The 24331-nt window shown below is 42.9% G+C and overlaps 1 protein-coding gene across 1 annotated transcript; it reads left to right on the forward strand.

Moving 5' to 3' along the window:
* Nucleotides 1-15885: 15885 nt before the first annotated feature.
* On the forward strand, nt 15886-19839 carry Ripply1 (ripply transcriptional repressor 1). The gene is made up of 5 exons (XM_078034438.1): nt 15886-16447; nt 16925-17065; nt 17753-17807; nt 18437-18501; nt 19057-19839. Exons 2-5 carry the CDS (start codon nt 16926-16928, stop codon nt 19406-19408), a joined length of 612 nt encoding a protein of 203 aa, XP_077890564.1. The 5' UTR covers nt 15886-16447; nt 16925; the 3' UTR covers nt 19409-19839.
* The last annotated feature ends 4492 nt before the right edge of the window (nt 19840-24331 follow it).

Below are 24331 nucleotides of genomic sequence, written 5' to 3' on the forward strand. Positions count from 1 at the left end.
TGCACATTGGGTTTCTTTCCCAAGTGGAAAAATTGTTTTCCTTTTTTTTTCTGAATAGGAAATTACTAGATGGTATTGAAAGGAATTCAGAAGAGAAAGAAGAAATAGAGGTCCTCATAATGCCATGAGCCAGAGATCATCATTGCTAACATTTTGATGTACTATACAAAATATTAATAGAATTACTTTTTACGAAATTTTGTCATGCTGTATCTACAATTCTGTAACTTTCTATAGTTTCTAAAACTTGTATCATGGACCTGTTCCCATGCCAATAAAAAATAGAGCTACATCATTCTTTTATGGCTTCATTGCATTTTATATAAAAACATGATTTCTTTAACCATCAACAGATATTTTTGTTATTTCCATTTTTTACCATTAAAACCTCACATCTTTACACATAATACTGCCAAATTCCTAGGCATACAATTGCTAGGTCTGAAAGTATGCATTCTTTAAAGGTTAATACAATACATTATAAAAATTAGGCAGTTTTTAGTATTCCCAGGTGAGAAATCTAAATCCCAGTTAGATGAAAGAATACATTACCAAACATCTCAAGTTGAGCATTAATATTTAGATCTGGCCAGGAGAGGTGGCACATGCCCATAATCCCAGCAGCTTGGGAGGCTGAGGCAGGAAGATAGCAAGTTCGAATCCAACCTCAGCAAAAGTGAGGCCCTAAGCAACTCAGTGAGACCCTGTCTCTAAATAAAATATAAAATAGGGCTGGGGATGTGGCTCAATGGTTGAGTGCTCCTGAGTTTAATCCCCGGTATCCCCCCCAAAAAAATTTAGACCTGGAATCCACATGTCTAGGTCAGTAAACTTTCCAGTGAACCACAATGAATCTTTTCACAGGATCTCATGTAAAAATCATAAGGCTAGTGGATGCTAATCATTGAACACTTTGTGGTGCCAAGCACTGTGTGGAGAGTTTCACATATATCGTCTCACTGAGCTAGGACAGAGCAGAGGCAGACATGAGCACTAACACCTGGCCAACTCTGAAGTTTGAATCATTATGCTGGATTTCCCTTCCTCAAGTAATATTAAAACAAACAGATTTGTTGCCTAGGGTGAATTCAGTGAAGCAAATCAGAAATCATTCTCCTTCCTAAGGTGGCCCATCCCTGTCTTGCAGGTATGAATAGGGCACTGATCCCTCGGCAGTGCTCCAGAACAGGGGTCTCTCTGGCATGTTCCCCCTTGGCAGTCTGGAACAGCCTAAAGGACAGCCAGGACTGAACTTAGGCACAGGGAGTGTCTGGGCATGAAAACAAGCTAGGCTGAAGGGGCTAGAGGAATACCAGGCTAATCCTGTAACCAGCTTTGTGACCTTAGGCAAGTCTTTCCATCTTCTTTATCCAGTGTTTGCCCAGGAGACTTCCTGAGGTTTGGAATAATGAATCTGAAAGTATTTTGACAGTAGAAATTGATGGTTAAATGCAAAATATTAGAATTTGTAGTTGAGGGGCTCTTTATTGGTCTGCAGTGATTCTATGTAATTGAGGATAGGAAAATGTAGAATCTCAGGGTCAGGTGCCAGGGCGGATGAGGGCACAGTGCTGGCAGGATGTGGTTATCATATTGGCAAGCACTCAAGGACTAGGTTCTAACACTGTTTTATACAGGTCGGCACTGTCAGATCCTTGTGGAATCATGCCAAAGTATATGAGTCCTTAGTGTGGAGCCTGGGTAATCATTCTACTGAGACCCCCTGCTGAGATGGAGGGAGCCTAGAAAGGTGGAGGGTGGAGAGGGATCTGGAAGAAGAGGGGAAAGGATAGTAGTCTCAGAAAAGCAGTATCTGGTTAAAAAGAGAAGTGAATAGTGGGAGAGAAAAGGGGGATAAGGGTCTGGGAAGTGACAGTTTAAGGAATAGAGCAGAAGAGATGGGAAGAGGGTTCTTTAAGGAAGAAAATCTAAGGGGTCTTCAAAACTTTACTTTTGAAGGATAGAGATAAGTTGGTGCTATGAAAAAAGTCTAGATGGAGAAACAAGAGCAATTCGAAGGGAAAAAAGAGTAGAGATGAAAGGACTCTGGAAGAAGGAGTTAGGGTCTAGAATAGAGAGAGATTTCAGCCTGACTATTCTACCAAATGAAGAAGTTCTTGGGGTTGTGGCTGTAGCTCAGTGGCAGAGCACTTGCCTAGCATGTGTGAGGCACTGGGTTAGATTCTTAGCACCACATAAAAATAAATAAAATAAAGGCATTCTGTCCATCTACAACCACAATTTTTTTTAAAAAAAGAAGTTCTTGTCTTGTTCACTAATGACCCATATCACCAAATTCAATGGCCACTCTCCAGTCCTTAACTTTGCTTACCTGTATGCAACATGGTTTCAATTGCTACCTATAATCTGATCACTTTCAAGATGTTATTTTCAGCCTAGACTTCTCTGAGCTTCAGGGCTGTATGTACTGGACATCTCCAATTAGATAGCTCAAAGGTATCTCAAATGCAACATGTCCAAAATTGTCTCTTTGATCTTCATTTTGAACCCAAACCAACCCTCCATCAGTTTTCTCTATTTGCAAAAACCAAATTGTGTGAGCCAGAAATCTCAATTCCATCCTTTCTTCATTCTATGACCCTCTACATCCCACTTTCTCTGACCTATAAGTCTATCCAATTCTACCTCCAAAATAAAGCTTTCTCATCCCTCCACTGGTTTCAACTTCTACCTCCATTACCATCATCTCTTAGACAGACACCGTTAACTGCCTTCTGATTTCTCTGCTTCCATTTATTCTTGGTTTCTGTAGTTTATTCTCCACACAGTAGCCATGTATGACCTGACCCCTACATAGCTTTCCAAACTGATTTTATACTACTCTCCTCCTCATCCACACTCCTCATTGGCTTCCTGTTTCTTAACCTTGTCATGCATCCCTTCACCCTTGGACCCTTACATGTCAGATTCATTTTGCCTTGAACTCTTTATGCACCAATGCCCAACCTTCTGCTAGAAACCTCCTTATCACTCAGCTCTCTGCTTAAGCATTGCTTCCTTGATTCCTGATAAGCCTTAGATGAATATCTCTCCTCTGTGATCCCCAAACACCTTGTTATCTTTGTTATGCCCCCCCTCACCAATTCTCCTGGATTGTCATTGATGTTTCTTTTCCCTCACTGTACTGTGAATGCCTGGAGAGCTTGGTTTTCATTTGTCATTTCCATCACTCTATTCTAGGCAACTACAGTGATTAGCATATGGTAGGTGTGCCAGAGGATTGATGGAAATGGACTGAGAAGGGCATGTGGTGAGAAGAGAAATAGTAGATCAGCTAGAGAAGGGAAGATTCTGGGGGAATAGAAGGGAGAGTCAAAATAGTTCTATATGGGAAAGGTAGGTGAAGAAGAGGAGTTCTGGTAGGGAAGGTCAGAGAAGAAACCTCGAAGATGAAGACTGTGAGGACAGAGACTAATGGTTTGAGAAGAAATGGATACAAGCAGGGTGCAATGGCTTATGCCTGGAAATCCCAGCAGCTGGGAAGGCTTGCAAGTTCAAGGCCAGACTCAGCAAAAGCGAGATGCTAAGCAGTTCAGAGAGGCCCTGTTTAAATAAAATTCACTATAGGGCTAGGGATGTGGTTCAGTAGTCAAGTGTCCCTGAGTTCAATCCCTGGTACCAAGAAAAAAAAAGGAAAAGAAAGAAAGAAAGAAAGAAAGAAAGAAAGAAAGAAAGAAAGAAAGAAAGAAAGAAAGAAAGAAAGAAAGAAAGAAAGAAAGAAAGAAAGAAAGAAAATAAATACATGCAAAGATCTAGTAGGAGGAAAGGTAAGGAGTAAGTGGTTCCTAAGCACTGATGCACAGACGTTTTAAGAACTAAGGAAGAGCTGGGCATGGTGGTGTGCCCCTGTAATCCCAGTGATTCAGGAGACTGAGGCAGGAAGATCACAAGTTCACAGCCAGCCTCAGTAACTTAGCAAGGCCCTAAGCAACTCAGCAAGACCCTGTCTCTAAATAAAATATTTTAAAAGGGCTGGGAATGTGGCTGAGTGGTTTTTTAAAAAAAAAAAAGCCCATTGGGTTAAATTAAAAAAAAAAGTAAGGAGGAGAGCAGTGAAGGAATCACCAATAGGTGAAAACAAAGAAACAAAGGCCAGTGCAGAGAGATTTTAAATTATATAAAGCTTATTCAATTTAAAAAACTAGTTGTAATTCCATGCTTATTCTTCGAATAGTTGGCATTTTAAAAGTTTCTTTTGAAATTAAAAAGTAGTTAGTAGTAGCATTTTATTTTAAGAAGAGAGAGAGAGAGAATTTCTTCAATATCCATTTATTTATTTTTTTAGCTTTTGGCGGACACAACATCTTTGTTTGTATGTGGTGCTGAGGATCGAACCCGGGCCACACACATGCCAGGTGAGCGCGCTACCGCTTGAGCCACATTCCCAGCCCCAAAGTAGTAGTAGTATTTTATAATGCCCCCAACTAGAAAATCAGAATGTTGGCAACTACCTTTTAATTCCCCCTCATTTCTAAAATTTTGAGATTGTACCTATCCATGAAATCCCAAAGAGGGGAAAATTCTGGGAGGAAAACATTCTGTCAATGGGTCTCAAAATTTTTGGTCTCAGGACCACTGTGCTATCTTAAAATCATTTAGGCCAGGTGCAGTAGTATATGCCTGTAATCCCATTGACTCAGGAGGCTGAGGCAGGAGGATCAAGAGTTCAAAACCAGCCTCAGCAACTTAGTGAGGCCCTAAGCAATTCAGCAAGGTCCTGTCTCAAAATATAACAGGACTTGGGATGAGGCTCAGTGGTTAAGTGCCCCCTGAGCTCAATTCCCAGTACCAAAAGAAAAAGTCATTTAGGAAACGGCCAGGCATTATGACAAATGCCTGTATCCCAGTGACTCAAGAGGCTGAGGCAGGAGGAGAGCAAGTTTGAGGCTGGCCTGGGCAACTTTAGTGAGACCCTGCTCAAAATTAAAATTAAAAAAAAATCTGGGGATATAGCTCAATGGTAAAGTGCCTCTGAACTCAACTCCTAGTACCAAAAATAAAAACAAAAAAAAAATTAGGAAATGACCCAAATATCTTTTCAGCTCCCGAATGGGTAAACAAGCTGTGCTACATCTGTACAATGGAATACTGGTTGGCAATGGAAAGGAAAGTACTAACCATATTCACAACTATATGAGTGAAATGAATGTATTATGCTGGGTGAAAGAAGCCAAAAGAATCCAGACTTAAAAGGCTACTTATAATATGATTGCATTTATATGACATTGTCAAAATGACAAACTGTAAGGAAGGAGACTAGATTAGTGGTTGCATGGGGCTGGAGTAGGGGAAGAGGTTGCCCATAATGATTATTTTTAGCATTGGTCAATCATTATGCATTTGTCCAACTTCATAGAGCTGCACAACAAAGAGAGTGAACTTTTTGCACAGTTCTTTTGGTTTTTAGAATGCAGGCTATCTCCAGAGGAAGAGACAACCTCCTATGTTACCTTTATGTTTACCTTTATTTTATTTATTTTTATGCAGTGTTAAGGATTGAACCCAGGGCCTCATACATGCTAGGCAAGCACTCTACCACTGAGCTACAACCTCAGCCCCCACCCTTTTATATTTTGTCACACAAATATAAAAACATATGTACATTTAAAAAGAAAAAAAATAAAAGACATTAGTAAAAAATTATTGATGACTCCAAAGGGCTTTCATTTGTATGGCATATATCATACTTAACATAGTAGAAATTAAAATAAATGCATATAAAACTAATACCTTATTAATTTGAAATCATAAATCTACTACATGATAAAAATAAATAATATGTATTTTTAAAATGACTAAAGTTTCCAAAACAAAGAAAAAATGACGAGAAAAGTGGCATTGCTGCATTTAAAAAAAATCTATTTAATATCTGGCTGAATAAAAGGCAGCTGGATTCTTATATTAACTCTTGCATGTAAGCTGTTGCTATATGTTATTTTGAAGTATATAAAGAAACTGCAGCCTCACAAAGATAGTTGGAGAAAAGGGGCATTTAATAGCCTTTGTGGACAGAAATCTAAGATTGACCCCCAAGTGAGTCTCACTTGTATATAAATCCACCCTTTGAGAATGAGTGTTTATAATGAGATATGATTATGTCATTTAGAAATTATCCAGGTGGGCCTAATATAATCATGAGCCTTTCAAAAGAAGGTTTCTAGTGGTAGAAGTCAGAATCGGATGGGAGAAATACTTTTTTCCCCTCAGTGAGAAATACTTGATATGCTACTAATGGTTTGGAAATTGAGGATACCATGTGAGAAGGAATATGGACAGTCCCTCAGAGCAGAGAGGAAGAAAGAAAACGGGGACCTCGGACCCAGAACCAGAAGGAACTAGATTCTGCTAATAACTTGAGTAGGCACAGAAAGGGATTTTTCCTCAGAGCCTCCAGATAACAGCCCAGCCCAGCTGACAACTTTACTTCACCCTTGTGGGCCCCTACACAAAGAACACAGGTGAACCCACCTGGACTTCTGACCTACACAAGTGTAAGATAGTGAGTATTGGATTAAGTTGTTAAGTTTGCAGTAATTTGTTATGGCAGCAATAGAAGACTAATAAACTGTGTGACTCTTCTTGATAACTACACCTAAACTCCACAGTGGTAGTTTCTTAATATTTATTTGCAGTGTTGAAAGTACACCGTATCAATGAACCTTTTGTACTCTGTTATATTAAAATCCATCAGTTTACCTTGCACTTTGAATAGATCCATTATCCATAAATGATTTTGAAACATCATGAATTAGTCATGTGTAAAATATCAATCCATCCAGTTATGCAGATCTTCCAATTATTGACTCATTTCCTGATTATACAATATTTAAAAATCATGTTCATTTATACCATTACTAATCTTATCAGAAGGCCATTAAGTGTTTGGGAATCTCTAAAGCTCACAGTGGCAGATAAAGTTTTCAAAAAAAATTATGAAAATAGATAGAACCCCCCTGAATCTTAGGGGCCTCCTGAATTCTCTGGGCCACACTTTTAAGGAAGGGTAGGAAAGAGGCTTAAAGAGGGTGTAGATTTATTTATTTATTTATTTATTTATTTATTTATTTATTTATTTATTTATTTATTTGGTATCAGGGATGGAACCCACTGAGCTCTATCCCCAGCCCGTATTATATTTTACTTTCAGACATTGTCTCATTATATTGCTTAAGGCCTTGCTAAGTTCTGAGGCTGGCTTTGAACTTGCAATCCTTCTGCCTCAGCCTCCTGAGCTCCTGGGATTACAGGTGTGCGCCACCACGCCCTGCTGGAGATGAAATTTTAATCGTGCTTAGATACGTCCTGTCAGCAGTGGTGGCAGCTGGGAATGAAGAAAGGGAGAGAAGGTGGAGGATCCTTTCCCAAGGACCTGTGCTATGCCCCATCTGGCTCCTGATCTGCCTTGTCACTGAGCTACCCTCTGAAACTGCCCTCATTCTGAGATCTTGGAGGATGTTTTTTCCTTAAAAAGCCAAAATATCAACAATCCCCTCCTGGCCCAGGTACCTGTCATGGCTGTTTGTCACTCTACACTGGAGACCCACACCCTACCCTGCTAGACTAAATCTCTTTGTCTTCTTCCTAGCACCCTATGTCAAATTGTCAAATTCTATTCATGAAATGAACACCTGCTGTGTACCCAGTCCTGTGCCAGGTGCTAATGGGAGGAAGGAGACATGACAAAACCACAACCCCTTCCTGGATCACTTCAATGGTGAGGCTTGTTTGGCATCTGAAAAGGTAACTGGAAAAAAAAAAGGCTAGCATCTCTTCATGGAAGGGGAGTTCAGATGAGAGACGTGCAGTAGGAGGCAAATGTTAGCACTGTTTGGAGGCTCCATGGAATTAGTTTCGGTTCAAAGAGGACATGAAAGGAGGGGTAGAATTCATGTTCTATAAGAGAGACAGAAAGCAATCTAGAGCAGGGGGTGAAGACAGTCACATGTAGGCACAGTGTAGTAACAAGCCTGCTGGAAGTGACAGGAGAACTGGGTGGATTTGGAGGTGAGGGTGAAAATATAAGGAAAATAGGTGAATGTCTGATTGATTTCCATCAATCATGGGTTGCCAATGCAGGGATTTGAGAAGGATGGAAACTGTTTAGGAAACCGAATCTGGTCCAATACGCAGAAAACACCCATTAGGAGGCTGGGGATGTGGCTCAGTGGTAGAGTACTTGCCTAGCATGTGTGAGGCACTGGGTTTGATCCTCAGCACCACATGAAAATAAATAAAAATAAAGGTATTGTGTCCAACTACAACTAAAAAAATTTAAACCCATTAATATAGATGACAAAAAGGACTAACACCAATTTACCTTCAATGTTTTATTTCATCCTCACTTCAGCCCTGCACGATAGGTACTATTATTTTCATTCTGAAGTATTTGAGACTTATATGAACTTATACTCAAGTTCACCTGGATGATAGATGACTACTGAGGAGGGATTTCAACTTAGGCCTGCTTCCAAAGTTTATGCTCTGAATAAGCACAACATATTCAATAGTCAAGGGGATAACTATAATAATGATAAAAGCCAACATATACTGAGTGCTAAACTACAACCCTCTTAGGTAAAACCCATTATTATTCCACAAAGCCCAGTCTAGAGTCCAGGATTTTCAACTTTAAGGGCTTCTGCAGAAACACGGGCATTAGATAATAAGGGCTTGAGGTAGAGTGGCAGCCATACCACTTTATAGCAATTTGATTCTTCCTAAACCATATAATCTCTCTGTGTCTCACTTTTCTGCTCATCTTTTTTCTTGGGGAGGGGTACTGGGAATTGAACCCAGAGGCACTTGACCACTGAGCCACATCCCCAGCTTTATTTTTTATTTAGAGACATGGTCTCACTGAGTTGTTTAGTGCCTCACTTTTGGTGAGGCTGGGTTTGAACTTGTGATTCTCCTGCCTCAGCCTCCCAAGCTGCTGGGAATATAGGTGTGAGCCACCGTGCCTGGATTCTGTTCATCTTTAAATGGAAGAAATAACACCTTATAGGATTTTTGTAAGGAATAAATGAAGTAAAGCAATAAAGTACTCAACACAGTACCTGGCACATAGTAAGTGCCCAATAATTGTTAGCTATTTTAATGTTATGGTTGTCATTATTGCTAGTCAGGGTCTACCTCCCAGGAAAGTATCTGCCACCTTTTGCTTTTAGCCAAGATTATAAAGACACCAACAGTAAAGACAAAGGACTACACTGCTGAGAATTCAGTATTTCTCTATCTTCTCAAAGCTAATGTGAGACTGGGAAAGGAGGCAGTCTCAGAGAAGAGGGGTTGGAGAGGTTGGTGGGAGGACCCAGGGCTGGCTCTGGGTGACTGAATGGTGAAGGGAAGGAGCTAAGTGGGGAGTGACCTTTCTGAGCACCCTCCCTCCCTCCCTCCTCCTTCCTCAGAATTTTGTTTTTCTAAGCCTCTGCACTCCAAATGAGGAGCAAATGGGGAGCTGCGAGAGACTCTGCCAAGAGAGCCCACACCACATGGCCCAGCCCTAGACTCAAATGGCGGGACAAGAGGCAGAGGGTGCAGACAGAGAGCTGATCTAGCAACAAACTGCTCTCCAGAGGGGACTGCCTATCCCAGGACCCGAGAGGCTGGTTTCAAAACTTGGCACATTTGCGACATTTGGACTTGAGGACAGAGGCCCCAGGCACCATTTGCTATTTTTGGTTTGGGAGAGAGGACTTTCTCCTTTCCTTCTTGCTCTGAGCAGCTGCTGCCTCATGCCTTGTCTCCAGTTGGCACCCTCATTGGGTGTTTAGGCCTTCTGCCACCAACCCAGGGCCCTGGCTCAAAAGGCAGAGGTTAGAGGGAAAGAGGAAGATCTTCTGAAGGGAGAAAAGAACCTGTTTCTGGTACTTTCTGCCCAGCCTGCAAGATTCTACTTCACCAGTGTCTGCGGGCCTAAGCTCTCCCTGTTCCCTGGGCAGTTCACTCTCCTCAATGATCTCCAGTGACAGCAGTGTGGTGCAGTGATTAAGAGCACAGCCACTAGCTCAACCCAAATCTCAGTTTTGTCAGTTAAGCTCGGTGACCTTGGGCAAGTTCCTTAATCTAATCTGTAGAATGAAGATTTTAGTAGTATCTTTCTCATAAGGTTGTTTGTGAGGCTAAAATTAACCCATGCAAAGTGCTGAGAACAATGCCTGCACATAAATGTTTAACAAATGTTCTCTACTCTTACTATCTGCTTCTGTGCCAGTTCTCTCTGCCAAGATTACATTTCTCCCTTCTTTCTGCCTCCTTAAACCCAGCTCAACTCAATTTCTCCTTCATCCATTCTCCTGAAGTCTGTTATACTCCCCAAGGAGACCAGGACCTTTATGGAAGTGAAAGACTATGACATGAAAGCCACCAACAAATCAATCACAGAATAATAATCACACGAAGCCCTTTAGTGCTGTCAGGTTTTTTTGATTGTGACCCAGAGTTAAGAAATATATTTTACAGCAAGATCCAATGTATTGGCATATCTATACATAGAGATATATTCAGGAGTGAAACAAAAGTTTCACAGAATAATATATACCATTACCACATGTGATTCCCTCTTATATTTTCTATTCATTTTGTTAAATTCTGGTTTCAACCACTAGATTGATTGTGACACAGTTTGTAAAACACTGCCTCAATATTGACCCTGAATCTCCCCTCCTCTGTGATAAACTCTATTCAGGGTGAGATTAAGATGTTCAGAGACCTTAAACCCTGAAAAGATAACAGATAAATGGCATGCTTACAGAATGGAAATAGAGTCAATAGGAAGCTGCTGTGGACAGTGTGTGAAGGACCAGGGGAAGCAGAAGCCTGGAGAGGCAGGATGGGTTGAAATGATGGAGGGCTGCCACACAGAGGAGTTGGATTATTCTTATAGGCATCCAGAATCACTGGAATGTGGATTTTGTGTGTGTGTTTGGGCAAGGGAATTGAACCCAGGGGCACTTTATCACTGAGCTACAACCACAGCCTTTTATTTTTAATTTTGAGACAAAAGTCTTGCTAAGTTGCTGAGGATGACCTCAAACTTGAAATCCTCTTGCCTCAGCCTTCTGAGTCTTGGATTATAGGTGTGTATCACCTCACCCAGCTCACTGGATGTTTTTAAGATGAGGAAGAGCACACTCAGTGGTGTTTTATAAAGATATCTGGGGCACCAGTGAGAATACATAGGCAACAACACTAAGTTAGGGAGAATCAGGAAGCTGTTTGGGGCATACTGGGTGAGAGACGATAAAGGAAGCCATCATTAAAGAAATAACCAGGAGAGTAGGGGGCATAGAGAAGACAAACACAAGGAACATTGAAGAATAAATCAATAGGACTCACGGGCTCAGGTTGTTAGCTCAAGTGACTAGGTCAATATGATGCTGCTTACCGAGGTAAGTACAGAAGCGGTTTGTTGGGGAAAAATTTTTCACCTTTGGAATGAATTTGAGATGGCTATGTGGAAAATTTCAGGCTGGAAATGTAACTATCATTCTTTCATTTATTCAATAAATATTTGTGAGACTGACATAGAGAAACATTTCACCAAATGGAAACATTAGAGAAATAAACTAACATTCACTATCACCAAAATTTTGAAAAAGATAAATTTTATCACCAAAAGTTGAAAGGGCAGCTAGGTGTAGTGGTGCATGCCTGTAATCCCAGTTACTCAGGAGTCTGAGGCAAGAGGATGGCAAGTTTGAGACTAGCCTGGGCAACTCAGAAAGACCCTGTTTTAAAATTTAAAAAAATAACAAGTATTGGGGATGGTGTAGGGTGCAATTTAGTGAGGCCCTAAGCAACTTAGGGAAACCCTGTCTCTAATTGAAACATAAAAAGGGCTGGGGATGTGGCTCACTGGTTAAGCATGCTTGGGTTTAATCCTCATTACCAAAAAGTGAGGGTGGTGGTTAAGGATATAGCTCAGTGGCAGAACACACCTGGGTTCAACCCCCAGTACCAAAAACAAGAGAGAGAGAGAGAGAGAGAGAGAGAGAGAGAGAGAGAGAGAGAGAGAGAGAGAGAGAATATGACTGAGAATGAAAGAATATTTAGAGAGAGAGAGAGAGAGAGGGAGGGAGGGAGGAAAGAAAAAATAGGAAGGGCATAATCTCAGAATGAAGGACAGTTGTTTATAATTGAATAGATTTAGATTGTTGAAACAACCTCTTAGGCAAGCTTTTCTCATTTCACTATGACCCATTTAAAGTGTCACTGTGTTTCAATCTGATCTGGAAATAGCCATTTCAGAACCACTGATTTGAGAAATGAGCAGAGAAAGAGAGGTCAAGACTGTAAGGTTCAATCTCCAGCACCAAAAGCAGGGGAGGGAAGGGGGAAGAGGGGTGGGAGGGAGAGAAAGCAGGAGAGAGAGGAGGAGGGGAGGAGGAGGGGGAGGGAGGGAGGGGGAGAGAGAGAGAGAGAGAGAGAGAGAGAGAGAGAGAGAGAGAGAGAGAGAGAGAAGAGAGGAGAGAGGAGAGAGACAGAGAGAGAGAGAGAGAGAATATGACTGAGAATGAAAGAATATTTAGTTCAAGGAATGGTTCCAGACATAGGAGGAAAACAAGCAGAGTGTAATCATGGAAGTCAAAAGAGGAAGGAGAGTTTCAGAAATGAGAGTGCTCGACCAACAATGTCTTTTGCTATCCAGAGTTCAGAAAGGTCATTGGATTTGGCAATTAGGAGGATATTGGTGACCTTTGGCAGTGCTCTTTCACTGGGATGATGGGACTGGAGCCAAACTGGTTGAAGTGTGAATGGGAAGCTGGAGAATGTTGAAGTCTAGGCTGTAGAGTCTACTTTAAACAAACTTGAGGGTGAAGGAAAGGTAAGAGAGAGAAGGCAGGAGGGAGAGAAGAAAAAGTTTGAGAGAAAAAGAAATTTAGGGAAGCAAGAGAACACATGTGGGGAGGGTAGGGCGCTTGATTTTGAAGGTAACAGAGTCAGGTATTTTATACTCAGAAGAGAAAGTGGTGTTATAGGGCAGCTGAACTTTCCTGAAGGGAAAGAGCATAATGTCTGAGGAAGGGCCCAGAAAAGGAGGGTGGATGAGCCAAGGCCCAGGTGAAGGGATTAGCCTTTAACGAAAGGGGCACCTTGTCCTCTAAGAAGAGAGGGCTGGAGGGGAAGGAAGTTGGAGAGACAGGCCAATTGCAGGTGGGGGGGCGGGCAGGGCACTGAGGTAATTCATGCTTGAAGGGCTCTGTTTTCTCAGGGAAGTATGAGCAGAGGTTGTTCCTAGCAGGGAGAGGTGTGGGGTAAGAACATGGTAGGGAACTGAAAAAGTTTGGAATGTGGCCCAGGGAAACGTGGAGGGTGGAGCAGGGGAGTTGACAAGGGAACATGCTTGAGGATTGGCTGAGAGATATCAGCCATGCATAGGCAGGCCAAGTTTTGTCTTCCCCAAGCAGCATTGGTCTACCTCTCTAGGCTGTGAGGCAGGGTCCACAGCACCTTCTTCTTTCTAGTCTATCCTCTTGTTAAGCAATATCCAGCAAAGTGGCCCCAAGGAGGCACCCAGTCCTCTCAGAAAGGCCTGACAAAGCCCAGAATAACTATAAGGCTTTTAGAGAAAACAAGAAGCAAGATCTTAATTGCCCTGATAGGAAGTTCTCCATTTTAGTTGATCTAGGCATTTTCTGCTACCCTGCTGACCACCTTAATTTTGTTCTCTGCTAAATGTGAAAGAGAATGGCCTGGCTCCCATTTTTGCCTAGCAACAGACCTTTAATCCTACAGGCTGGGGAGAAGCCAATAAGAGGGTTCAGTGGCTTCATGTCCCACACCTGAATGAGACTATGGCAATTCTTAGGAGGCAGCGAGACATAGCAGTTGTGTAAGGAGAATAAACAGCCATGAAAACAGGACTGAAGGTTCCCTGGACTCTGGGAGAGCATGCTGGGAGTAAGACGTAAGGGGAACCCTGAGGCCTCCTGCTCAGGGAAGTGAAAGGAATGGCCGAAGGAGCACAAGTTCAAAGTGGAAGGTGGCATGTGTTGCACAACTAAGTCTAGTTCATCAGTATTACAGGGCTCAGGAGAAATGTTTATGTGTTCCTCCTGCCTGTTGTCAGAGGCCACCTAGAGGTCAAAAAAATTCCAGGGTGTTACAATATTTCTTGAGCTTCTTTCTCCTGCACATGCTATCTGCACGTCACTTCTCTTGGCCTCACTTCTCGTTTCAGCCAGTGATGCAGTACAAGCAAATTTCTATCTCTTGGAAGTTAATTCAACTAGAATTTTCAGAGACCGGTAGAAGCTGGAGCTCCCCAGTAACCCTTCCTTCCCCTCCAGGATTCCCCTTTTCAGAATCCAGGGTCTAGCATACACTTTCAGGAATACAGAGCTCTCCCCTGAGCCCTAGGCAGTGCACTCATTTCATCTCATAGAATAAAACTGTTGAGGGCTGGTACAGTGCCAGGGCCTTGGGTTAGGTAGTGACTGAGCTGTTAGAAAGTTTCCCGTCGATTGAGCCAAAATGTGTCTCCCTGTAGCTTCTATCCTTGGGCCTCAGCCTTGTCCTTTTAATTCACATAGAACACGTGTAAATGCATTCAAATATTTGAAAATGGCTGTTGTTTCCCCTAAGAATATTCTTTCTGCCACAGATAAGCATTTTTTCTTTCAATTGTTTTTTTTGTCATTACTTTTTTTTTTTTTTTTTGATACCAGGGACTGAACCCAGGGAAGCCTAACCACTGAGCCACATCCCCCCTCCTTTTTTTAAAAAAAAAAAATTTGAGACAGGGAAGTTGCTTAGGCTGAGGGTGGCTTTGAACTTGCAATCCTCCTGCCTAGGCTTTCTGAGCTACTGGGATTATAGGTATACACTACTGTGCCCATTTGTCTTTACTTTTTTTTTTTGAAAGAGAGAGAGAGAGAGAGAGAGAGAGAGAGAGAGAGAGAGTTTTTTAATATTTATTTTTTAGTTCTCGGCGGACACAACATCTTTGTTTGTATGTGGTGCTGAGAGAATTTTTTAATATTTATTTTTTAGTTCTTGGCAGACACAACATCTTTGTTTGTATGTGGTCCTTGGGGACCACTGGGCTGGCAGCCTAATCTCACACGTGAGAGAACGGAGGCCTCAGGCCGCACGCATGCCAGGTGAGCGCGCTACCGCTTGAGCCACATCCCCAGCCCTTGTCTTTACTTTTAATAGCAGTTTGGTTGTGTATCTTTCTTGAAAATCCAGGAATGCATATAGAAGGAAGTAGCAATCTGCCATATTCTTCCTCTCAGAACCAACAACTGTAACATTCTTTCTTGTAACCAGTCTTCTTTCCTCTGTATACTGTGCATTCTACACTGTTTTCCAACCAAAATGGAATCCTTTTCTACATAATATTTTAGAAGATTATATTTTTCACTCTTGAAGGTATTGACTTTTCCCTCATTCTTCTACTAGGCTAATTTTCATATGAAATTCTTTAACTGTTTAATAATTGATTTAACTTACTTTGTCAGGCAAGACACTTAGGTTGTTTTCAATTTTTCTTTACTACAAAGAACACTGGAATTTGAAGTGGGATGGGGTAGAGAGTAGGTGAATGCAGAAAGATGAGCCCTTGAATCAATTAGTCATATGACTTTAGCATCTGATTTTTTTTTCCATTTTCAATGTTTATAATTATACTTCCTAGAACACGACCATGAATGCCTGCTTAGTATTTGGTTGCAAAGATTTACCCAAATTAATATAACTGGTTTCCTATTATTGGACACTGAGACAGTTTCTAATTTTTGATGATTACAAACCAGGCTGTGATGAATATCTAAGAAGCTAAATCTGTGCTGGTGCTGGACACTGAGGTCAGTAGGGATATTTTCAAGACCTCTAAAGAATAAGGTGCCTGCCAGTAGTTGTAACTGGAAGCTTTTTGGCAAAGACCCAGAAGGCTGGCTAAGGCCAAGGACTATGGTCAACCCTCTGGGCTTGCCTGAGGTCAGTACCCATTACCCAGCTACCATCACATAGTGTTCATGTTGGCAGGGACCTTGGGGACCACTGGGCTGGCAGCCTTATCTCACACGTGAGAGAACGGAGGCCTGGGCTGGTCCTTCGACAGCTTAGCACTGGGCAGAACTCTGCTTCACCCCAGCCCCTGGCTCCTGAATAGAAAGCTGTGATCTGCTTTCAGATTTGGAATCCGCCCCAGAGGCCCCAGGAACTCCTGCCTGCTGTCCTTCACTGGACCATTTACTGCTAAGGCTGGAGAGAGAGGACTCAGGCACTTTTGCAAATGAACTGAGCAGCAAGGGGGTGGAGGGTGTTAAAAGAAGATTGGAGGGCTACCCCACAGGCAACTGGGCCTGCTCCACCCAGAATCCCCCCTTTTTTTCCCTAACCCAGGTGATAGTCTTAGTGGCAGTCATCCTATGTAAGGTCCATCTGGCAAATCTATTTGGGGTTTAAGCTGAAATAGCAGGTGAGTCCCTCCCTTTCCTTACAGGGGTCAGCTGTTTGTACTAGGAACCAGCTTTGCTAAAAAGGCCTGTCTATCCTGCCCTCTGTCCCCAACAGCTCTCTGTGGTTTTGGGTGCTAATGAGCTCTCCTCCCTCCCTGCTTGGGCCTTGCTATGGGCTGGGGAATTCACACAAATGGTGTGCAATTTGTCCCTTCTGGGTTTTCCTTTCTGACTTGGAGCTAAAGCAAACCCCTCAACCCCCACTGAAATCTTGTTTATTCAACTGGGAGAGATTTAACACCCAGGAACCCAGCTCCCCTCTCTGAGCTCCTTTCCCAAATCTTCATCCCCTTCCCAAGCCCCCAGCCCTGCACTCCCTGAATAATTTATAAGTCTAGGCAGGGCTTATAAAAGGGTCTCTAGAGAAAGACCAATAGTGTGTAGAAAGTTTTGAGAAGTAGGAGAGCCCACTGTCTGCCTGACCTTGGTGTCCTAAGGATGGACTCTGCTGTTCCTGCTGCTTTGGTGCCTGTCCCAGACCTGGCTTTGGCCCTACCACCAGTTTCCCAGGAACTCCCTGGCCTATTACACCCATCATCCCTTCTCTCTTCTGGACAAGAAATACCTGGGAGTGAAAGGTAAGTGGAACTTGGCATTTGGCAACCTGAACTCAGGCTTAGGGGGTTTCTAGGAGAGAGGGGAGATGAGCTATTGGAGCACTTCTGCTCTGTAAAGGGGAGAGGCAATGGCCTCACAACCCCTGCTTCACATCTCTGGCCCGGAATATTTCATTTGGCTTTTCACTTCACTAATGCTTCCAGGTGGCAGGAGGGGATTGGGGGACAGTGGGCATTGCCAAAGCTGAAGGTCAAGCAGCCAGGTCCTTGTAGGCCAGGTGTAGAGTCCACTGAGTGGCACTGGGCCTAACATGCCTAGACTGTGGCTAAGGATGTAGGGAAAGAGCCAACATCTAAAGAAGCCTTTGACTGGGGCAATTGTCTTTTCCCCAAACATACCATATGACTCTCATCTGCTTTTTTTCCCTACCTCTGTAAGTCCGGTGGGGAAACAATGGGCCTGGGAATATTTCTGGTTCCTTTCCCCAGCCCAGGAAGATGGTAGGGTTCTGAGCTCTACTTCTTGGAGCAGGAGGTAGGAGGCAAACTACCTCCCAACCCTCATTTACTCCTCCAAATATTTCACATAATTTACTAAAGCACCTGTTATGTCCCAGGCATTGTGCTAGGTGTTGAGAATTTAGATATGATCAAACATCTTATTGAGCCTAAGAAACTCAGCATCAATGGATCTCTTTTTTCTCCTAGAGGAGCTTGTCTTTGGAGGCCCTGGCTGTCCTCCACAAATGACCCCCCAAGGCAGGTGAGGAAGTTGGTGGATTGGGTGAGTTTGGGTCCTTGTGATATATCTTTATAGGCACATGCAGCCACATTCATTCACACTGGCCAAGTCCCTTCCCAGAGAGCTCCTGACCTCAGTCCAAGGCTGCAAATCTGAGACCTCATCCTTATGGCTTTGCTAACATTTGAATTCCACAGCAGCTCTGGGAGGCCCAAGATTTCCACGTCCAATGGAAAAATGAAGAGACTTAGGCTCAGAGTGGGAAAAATGTTTGGGAAGGCCCCATAGCCAGTGTTCAGCAGAGCTGGTGCCCAAATCCCAGTCCCCTGGCACAATGCCTTTGTATTCTCCCACCCTACCTCCCTGAATCTTGGCTGCTCCAGTAGAACTCTGTCCCCTGGACAGCCTCCAAACAGGTGTTAGAACAGGGGCGGGAAAGCAAACAACCCCAGGACTCTGTCCATTTGTTTTTCAACCAGAACCAGGACAGACCCACTTGTTGTAGGACAGGGGGCTGGGGAAGTAGACCCTGGAAACATCTTAAGATCTCTTCCAGATCGTCCTACCTGCAGATTTCTGACCTCTGATGTGAGGGAGGCAGTTATCTGGCCATGCACTTTGAGCCACATGCTAGCTTTTGCTTTGGACAGGCTGCTGGTGGGGTAACGGCCGCTGAGGCCACCAAGGCTGACTCTGAATTCCATCACCCCGTCAGGTAAGCTTCTGGCACCAAGCTTAGAACTTTATATAGATACATTAGCTGTCTAAATCCTCACAACAGTCCTGAGAAGCAGGAGGAAGGAGGCATTTGTGTGATCATTGTTTCACAGTCAAGGAAACTAAGCCCAGAGAGGTTAAGGGACTTTCTTGGCCAAGGTTGCTTTCCCAGGAGGCATTGTCACTCTTCCCTAAGGATGAGCCCCTGTACACACAGCAGTAAAGAAATCTATAATAAAAAAGATGGGAAGCACAGCAATAGAGATTTCTTGGCTAGAAGTCTCCTGGGAAGGGGAGTAGGGTAAGGGCTAGAACTGATGTGGGGCTAGGTCCTTCCACAGCTGTAGGTCCACTAAAGGTGACCTTCTTGCCAGGGTCATTTTGTAATCGTTCAAAAACTTCTATTACAAAGCTCTCTTTCAACCTTTCCCTCTCACCCCATTAATCCAGTTAAGAGAAGGGGTTTAGGGGCTGGCTTCCTTCTTGGTCCTACTGGTGCCTCTGTATACTCAACTAGTCTACATTTGAGGCCATGTTTTTTCTCTGCCCACAGGCTCTTCTGGCCGAAATCACGCTCCTTTGACTACTTGTATAGTGCTGGGGAAATTTTACTGCAGAATTTCCCTGTCCAGGCCACTATCAACCTTTATGAGGATTCTAACAGTGAAGACGAAGAAGAAGAGGAAGAGGAGGAGTATGAAGAGGAGAAAGAGGAGGCTAATAAAAAGGGGCCAGAAGGGTGTGTGAGAGTACCAGGGCCTGCACCACACAGGGCCACAGCTCCTCCTGTCCAAACTGAAGCAGTCACTGATTGGCAAGTTTCCAAGGGCCTTTCCAAGGGACAGCTTTTTGGACTAAAAACTGGGTCCTCAAGCTGCCCTGCTCATCCTGGCTTACCCAACTAGCTGATGAACTCAGGCCCCTGGCATCTCATTGTCTGGGCTTCTGACAGGATTCCTAGGAGCTCTAGGGAAAGGAAAACCTGTTTCTGAAGCCCCCAGGAAACAGAGCAGGGCGGGGCATGCCCTTGTGGAGGAGAACAGCCACTTCTCAGGGCCTTTGACAACCAAGCCTTCCCAGGTGGCCACATAAGTCCAGTCTCTCCCATGGGAAGCCTGACTTCTGACTTTACCTCCAGGGACACCAATACCAAATCCAAGCAAATTTGGGGCACCTTTCTGATGAGTCTTGTAGGAAGACAAGGAGGCATCTAGAGAATCAGCTAGCTCTGGGGACTCCTTCCCCCATTTTGCTTGCTCTCCATTGAAATCTGAGTGTTGGCATGAGATGAATCAGGAGAAAAATAAACTACATGATGTTTGCCTTTTTCTTGGAACTGTGCTGATTTCTTAACTGAACTCTGCCCATGTTGTGAAGCCATGAGTGGAGGGTCAGAGACCAGCTCAAGGCCAATTCATTGTTGTACCTGAGGTCAGTTGACAGATTTTTCTTCTTTGGGATGTAGGGCTAGGGACCCAGCATGGTGCCAAGGCTTCTCAATTTGTGAAATCAGGCTTGTTTAAATTTCTAGGATAGTTTAGAAAGCCCTCAAAGGGTAGCTTGAAAGTTGGGAGTAGGGGATGGGCTTCAGGGGAAGGAGGGAGTGTTGGAATGGCTGTGCATGTGTGAGGAGGGGTATTTGGGGTGCTACTAAGTCCTGTTAATTTTTTTGGCACCAAGGATTGAACCCAGAGGCACTAACCAGTGAGTGACAACCCCAGTTCTTTTTCTATTTCATTTAGAGACAGGGTCTCACTGAGTTGCTTAGGGCCTTGCTAAATTTCTGAGGTTGGTTTTGAACTCACAATTCTCCTGCTTCAGCCTCCCAAGCCACTGGGATTACAGGTGTGTGTCACCATGCCTGGCCTATCCTGTCAGTTTTCTGTCCTTAGTTCCCTTTGTGTCCCCCACAGCTCAGGCCTTGTTGTTGACCTTGCCCCAGTTCCTCTTCAGCTAATTTTGTTGCCTCCAGCATGTCCTTTGAAATTTGTTTTCTGAACTGGCTATCGAACCAGGCTAGGTCATGTCCTTACTTCACCAATAGCTAGGCTTATGGTTGTTCTGTTTGGTTTAGGTTTTCTGTTTGTTTTTGATCACAGAATCCCTTGGAAATCTAGGGCTTCCCTACCCAGAAAAAAATACATGTGTATACACACATACAATGCTATGTATTTCCAAATCAAGTCCTTAATGTAATATTCTAAGGTTTTCAATTATCTGGATTTGCCTCTCTTGCTTATTTACTTGTTTTGCAGATCTGGGGATTGAACTCAGGGCTTCACATATGCTAGGCAAATGTTCTACCACTGAACTATATCCCAAGCCCAGATTTCTGTCTCTTTAGATTCATCCCTTAACTCTTGCAATTTATACTGTGTCCTTGAATATGGCATACTTTCTAACATCTCTGTGGCTTTAAACTTCTGTCTGCAATGCCTTTTCACTTTTGCATATCTTGTACTCCCATCCCTGCTATATGAATAGTCCACCGACACTCCTATGAGAAGCCACTCCAAGTAGACTGACCTCCGCCACTCAGTGCCTCTCCTACCATAGCACCTGCCTCCTTTCCTATCCTATGCGTAAGATATAGCAGGGTTTGATATCCCCATATGGCTTCATAGCACAGCAAGTGACAGGCACAAAGGAGTTGCTTAGGAAATGCTGAAAGTCAAAATTCTCAAGTCTTCTTAAAGCAGCTCTTGGTAGAACCAACTTCCATTTACTTGCCTGTATCCCTATATCTTAGCTACAAAGAGGACAGGATAACATCTTATTGAGAAGCAGAATGATGGCTACTTTTCTTTCCCCTCCTTTTTCAAACTGAGATAATCAGCTTCAGTTCTGAGCTATAGTTGGGACTTTGCAAATTCAGATAGAGCCTTGAGTGGGCCAACAAACTCACACACTGGTGCCATCTATTGGTCAAAATTTAACCTTGTTCTTTAATTAAAGCTGCTAGTTGATCTTTGACCACTTTAATCCTTTTATTCCATTCTGTTTCTGCTTTTAAGTAAAATGGAAACTACCATGTGCTTGTTGTATGACCTTGGGCAAGTTACTTATCCACTCTGAGCCCTCTCTTCATTGGTATAATGAGGATAATAATGTTACTTCCTCTCAGAGTCATTGTGAGGATTCAACAAGATAGTATGTAAAAAGTATTTAATCTGGGTCCTGGCACATAGGAAAACCATCCAGTAGGTGATACTAGTCATAATAATAGTAGTTGTGGTAGCTGATATTATTAATTTTATAAAAGAAATGAGATTATAGGGTTGAGTCAACTAATGACTAATTTATTAAGTACCATTTGATTGTCTAACCAGTCAAAACATCTTTGCAGTGTTCATCTCCATTAAAAACAAACAAACAAACAAAAACCCCAAAAGTTAAATGACAGAGGTCAAGTACTGTTTCCTGGACCACTCTTGACATTCAAATGGCAGCCCACAGGTTTTGGGATCCTGTCCTAAGACAGCGATTTTCAAACCTATTTTCATGCTTTCACAGGAAAACCTTTCTTTGGAATTGTGTTTTGAATCAAGTGCAGAAGCCTAATATATAAGTCAGATAAAATGGAGCTGCCCTGGAGAAGCCAGAATCCCTGCCCTAGTGTCCTCCACTCTCCTTTAAACTCTCTCTACTCCCATTTATTTATTTATTTTTGTAGTACTAGGGATTGAACCCAGGGACACTCTACCACTAAGCTGCATTTCCAGTCCTTTAATGTTTTTTGTTTTAATTTTTTTTACATTTTACTTATTTTACTTGTAGCAAGGATTACTATCAAACTCCACTCATTGGGTCAGAATGGAGTATTAGCAAAAAATACCCCTCATGTAGCATACTACCTATACTTGCAAGTACATTTTATGTTTTAATTTTAAGACAGGGTCTTGCTAAGTTGCTGATGGTCTCACAAAATTCCTGAGGCTGACCTGAAACTTGCCATCATCCTGCCTTAGCCTCCAGATTCACTGGAATCTCCACCCTCTTTTGTGAAGCACTATTAGGAATCCCCAGATTGTGGGGAAGACAGTCATGAAACCACTGTCATAAGGGTTAAAATCAAGAATGATATGAAGCTGAGGGGGGATTAATTAGTATTTTAACAGGACCAGTGTTCCGTTTAAAATCCTTGTTTTGGGTCCTATTTTTTAGGTCCTATTTTGTTAAAATCCTTTGTTTTGGGTTCTATTTTCATATCTCAAAAATTGCTTGAGTCCTTATACCATAGGTTATAGGGATTTAAAATCCTTGGAATCCCAATATCCTTGGTTTTAAAGTATTATATAGCATAGAATTACAAATCCCAAAATCCCCAGAGGTTTAAAGACCCTAAAACCCTTGGAACAGTAATTCTTAACTCAGAATGAGCTATTCTCACTCCCCCACACCTCCCTCTTACTGTGCACGTGCTGTTGTTTACTGAGTAGACATTTTGTCTCACTTTCCTTCCAGTACCATGTCCTGAAATGGCTTCCAATCCTCCTCCCCTCCACATGGTTGCTAAGTGATTGGAACTCACCATTTGGACTAATCAGAGCCCAGTGTGAGTTACTTTGGTATCAGTGTATTCAACTCCCATGCACAATTGTAGGGAAAAAAAATCTTGTTCAGAACCCAGAGTCCCAGAGTCCTTCCTCCAACTCTGCTCAGCTGTCCCATCCCAGTGTCACACAATACCTTTCCCCAACCACATAGCAACAGAGAGGGCATATCTGTTGAGAGTGAAGTTGCATTTGAACCGGACCTTGAAGGATGGACATGGATATAGATGGAGAGAGAAAACTTTCCAGGAAAAGGAGTACCTCTTCATTTACTAAGCACTACTATATGCCCAGTGTTAATACTGTAGTGATTAAGAGCATGATCTTTGGAAGCAGATGTACCTGGTTTCAAATTCCATATTTCTCACCCGTTGATTCTAATCATTAGCCTATGCCCCTGGAGTGTTAAGTTCAGCTTTCTGCTCTTAATCTCACTGCAATCTCTGTAGTTCTTTATTATATCTACTGCCACCTCATCCCACACAAGTTCATTAAAATAGTTGCCTATTCTCTGCCTCTGTGCACAGAATGTCCCCTACTCATACTTCTGTTACCAACTCCGCTTCTCACCCCTTCCCCACAACTGTACCTGTGTGGTTGTGTATCAGGTAGATATGTTATCTCCTTTCTTTGCCAGTCCTATGTTGTAAAATGGTGGCCGATCTTTTTCCCAAACAGGTTGTTATGTGGCTTGAGTTGACTGTTTTGACCTGTTAGGAGCCTGGTGTTGGTTACTGTGTTTTTGTTTTACCCCCAGTTGGCATGGCTTGTAGCAGCCTCCATGCAAATGTGCAAACCCAGGTACAAAAATATCCAATAAGGAAGGCTGGGAGTACGGCTCAGTGGTAAAGCTCTTGCCTGGCAGGCATGAAACCCTGGGTTCAATCCCAAGTACTGCCAAACACACACACACACACACACACACACACACACACACACACACACACACCCTAACAAAAAGTTAAGCAAAGAGTAAATAAATGCTCAGTGAGTGAGAGTTATAGCACTCACTCTGCCAGGCATTTACCATAGATGGTATGCCCTTAATCTTGTATGATACTATAATCACAACAATCAGGTGATAGGCATAATCAGTAACCTTCATTTATGAATAATTCTTTCTTTCTTTCTTTCTTTCTTTCTTTTTCTCCTGAGTTTGTGCTTGCATGGAGATTGCATGGGGTTATGGCTTGCATGAGGCTTACCAGCTGGGGGTAAATCCAAACCCAGTAGCCAACCAGGACCCTGGCAGGTCAAAAGAGTGAAGGCCACTAT

This window comes from Ictidomys tridecemlineatus, chromosome X (genome assembly GCF_052094955.1).
Source record: "Ictidomys tridecemlineatus isolate mIctTri1 chromosome X, mIctTri1.hap1, whole genome shotgun sequence".
Taxonomy (NCBI): domain Eukaryota; kingdom Metazoa; phylum Chordata; class Mammalia; order Rodentia; family Sciuridae; genus Ictidomys; species Ictidomys tridecemlineatus.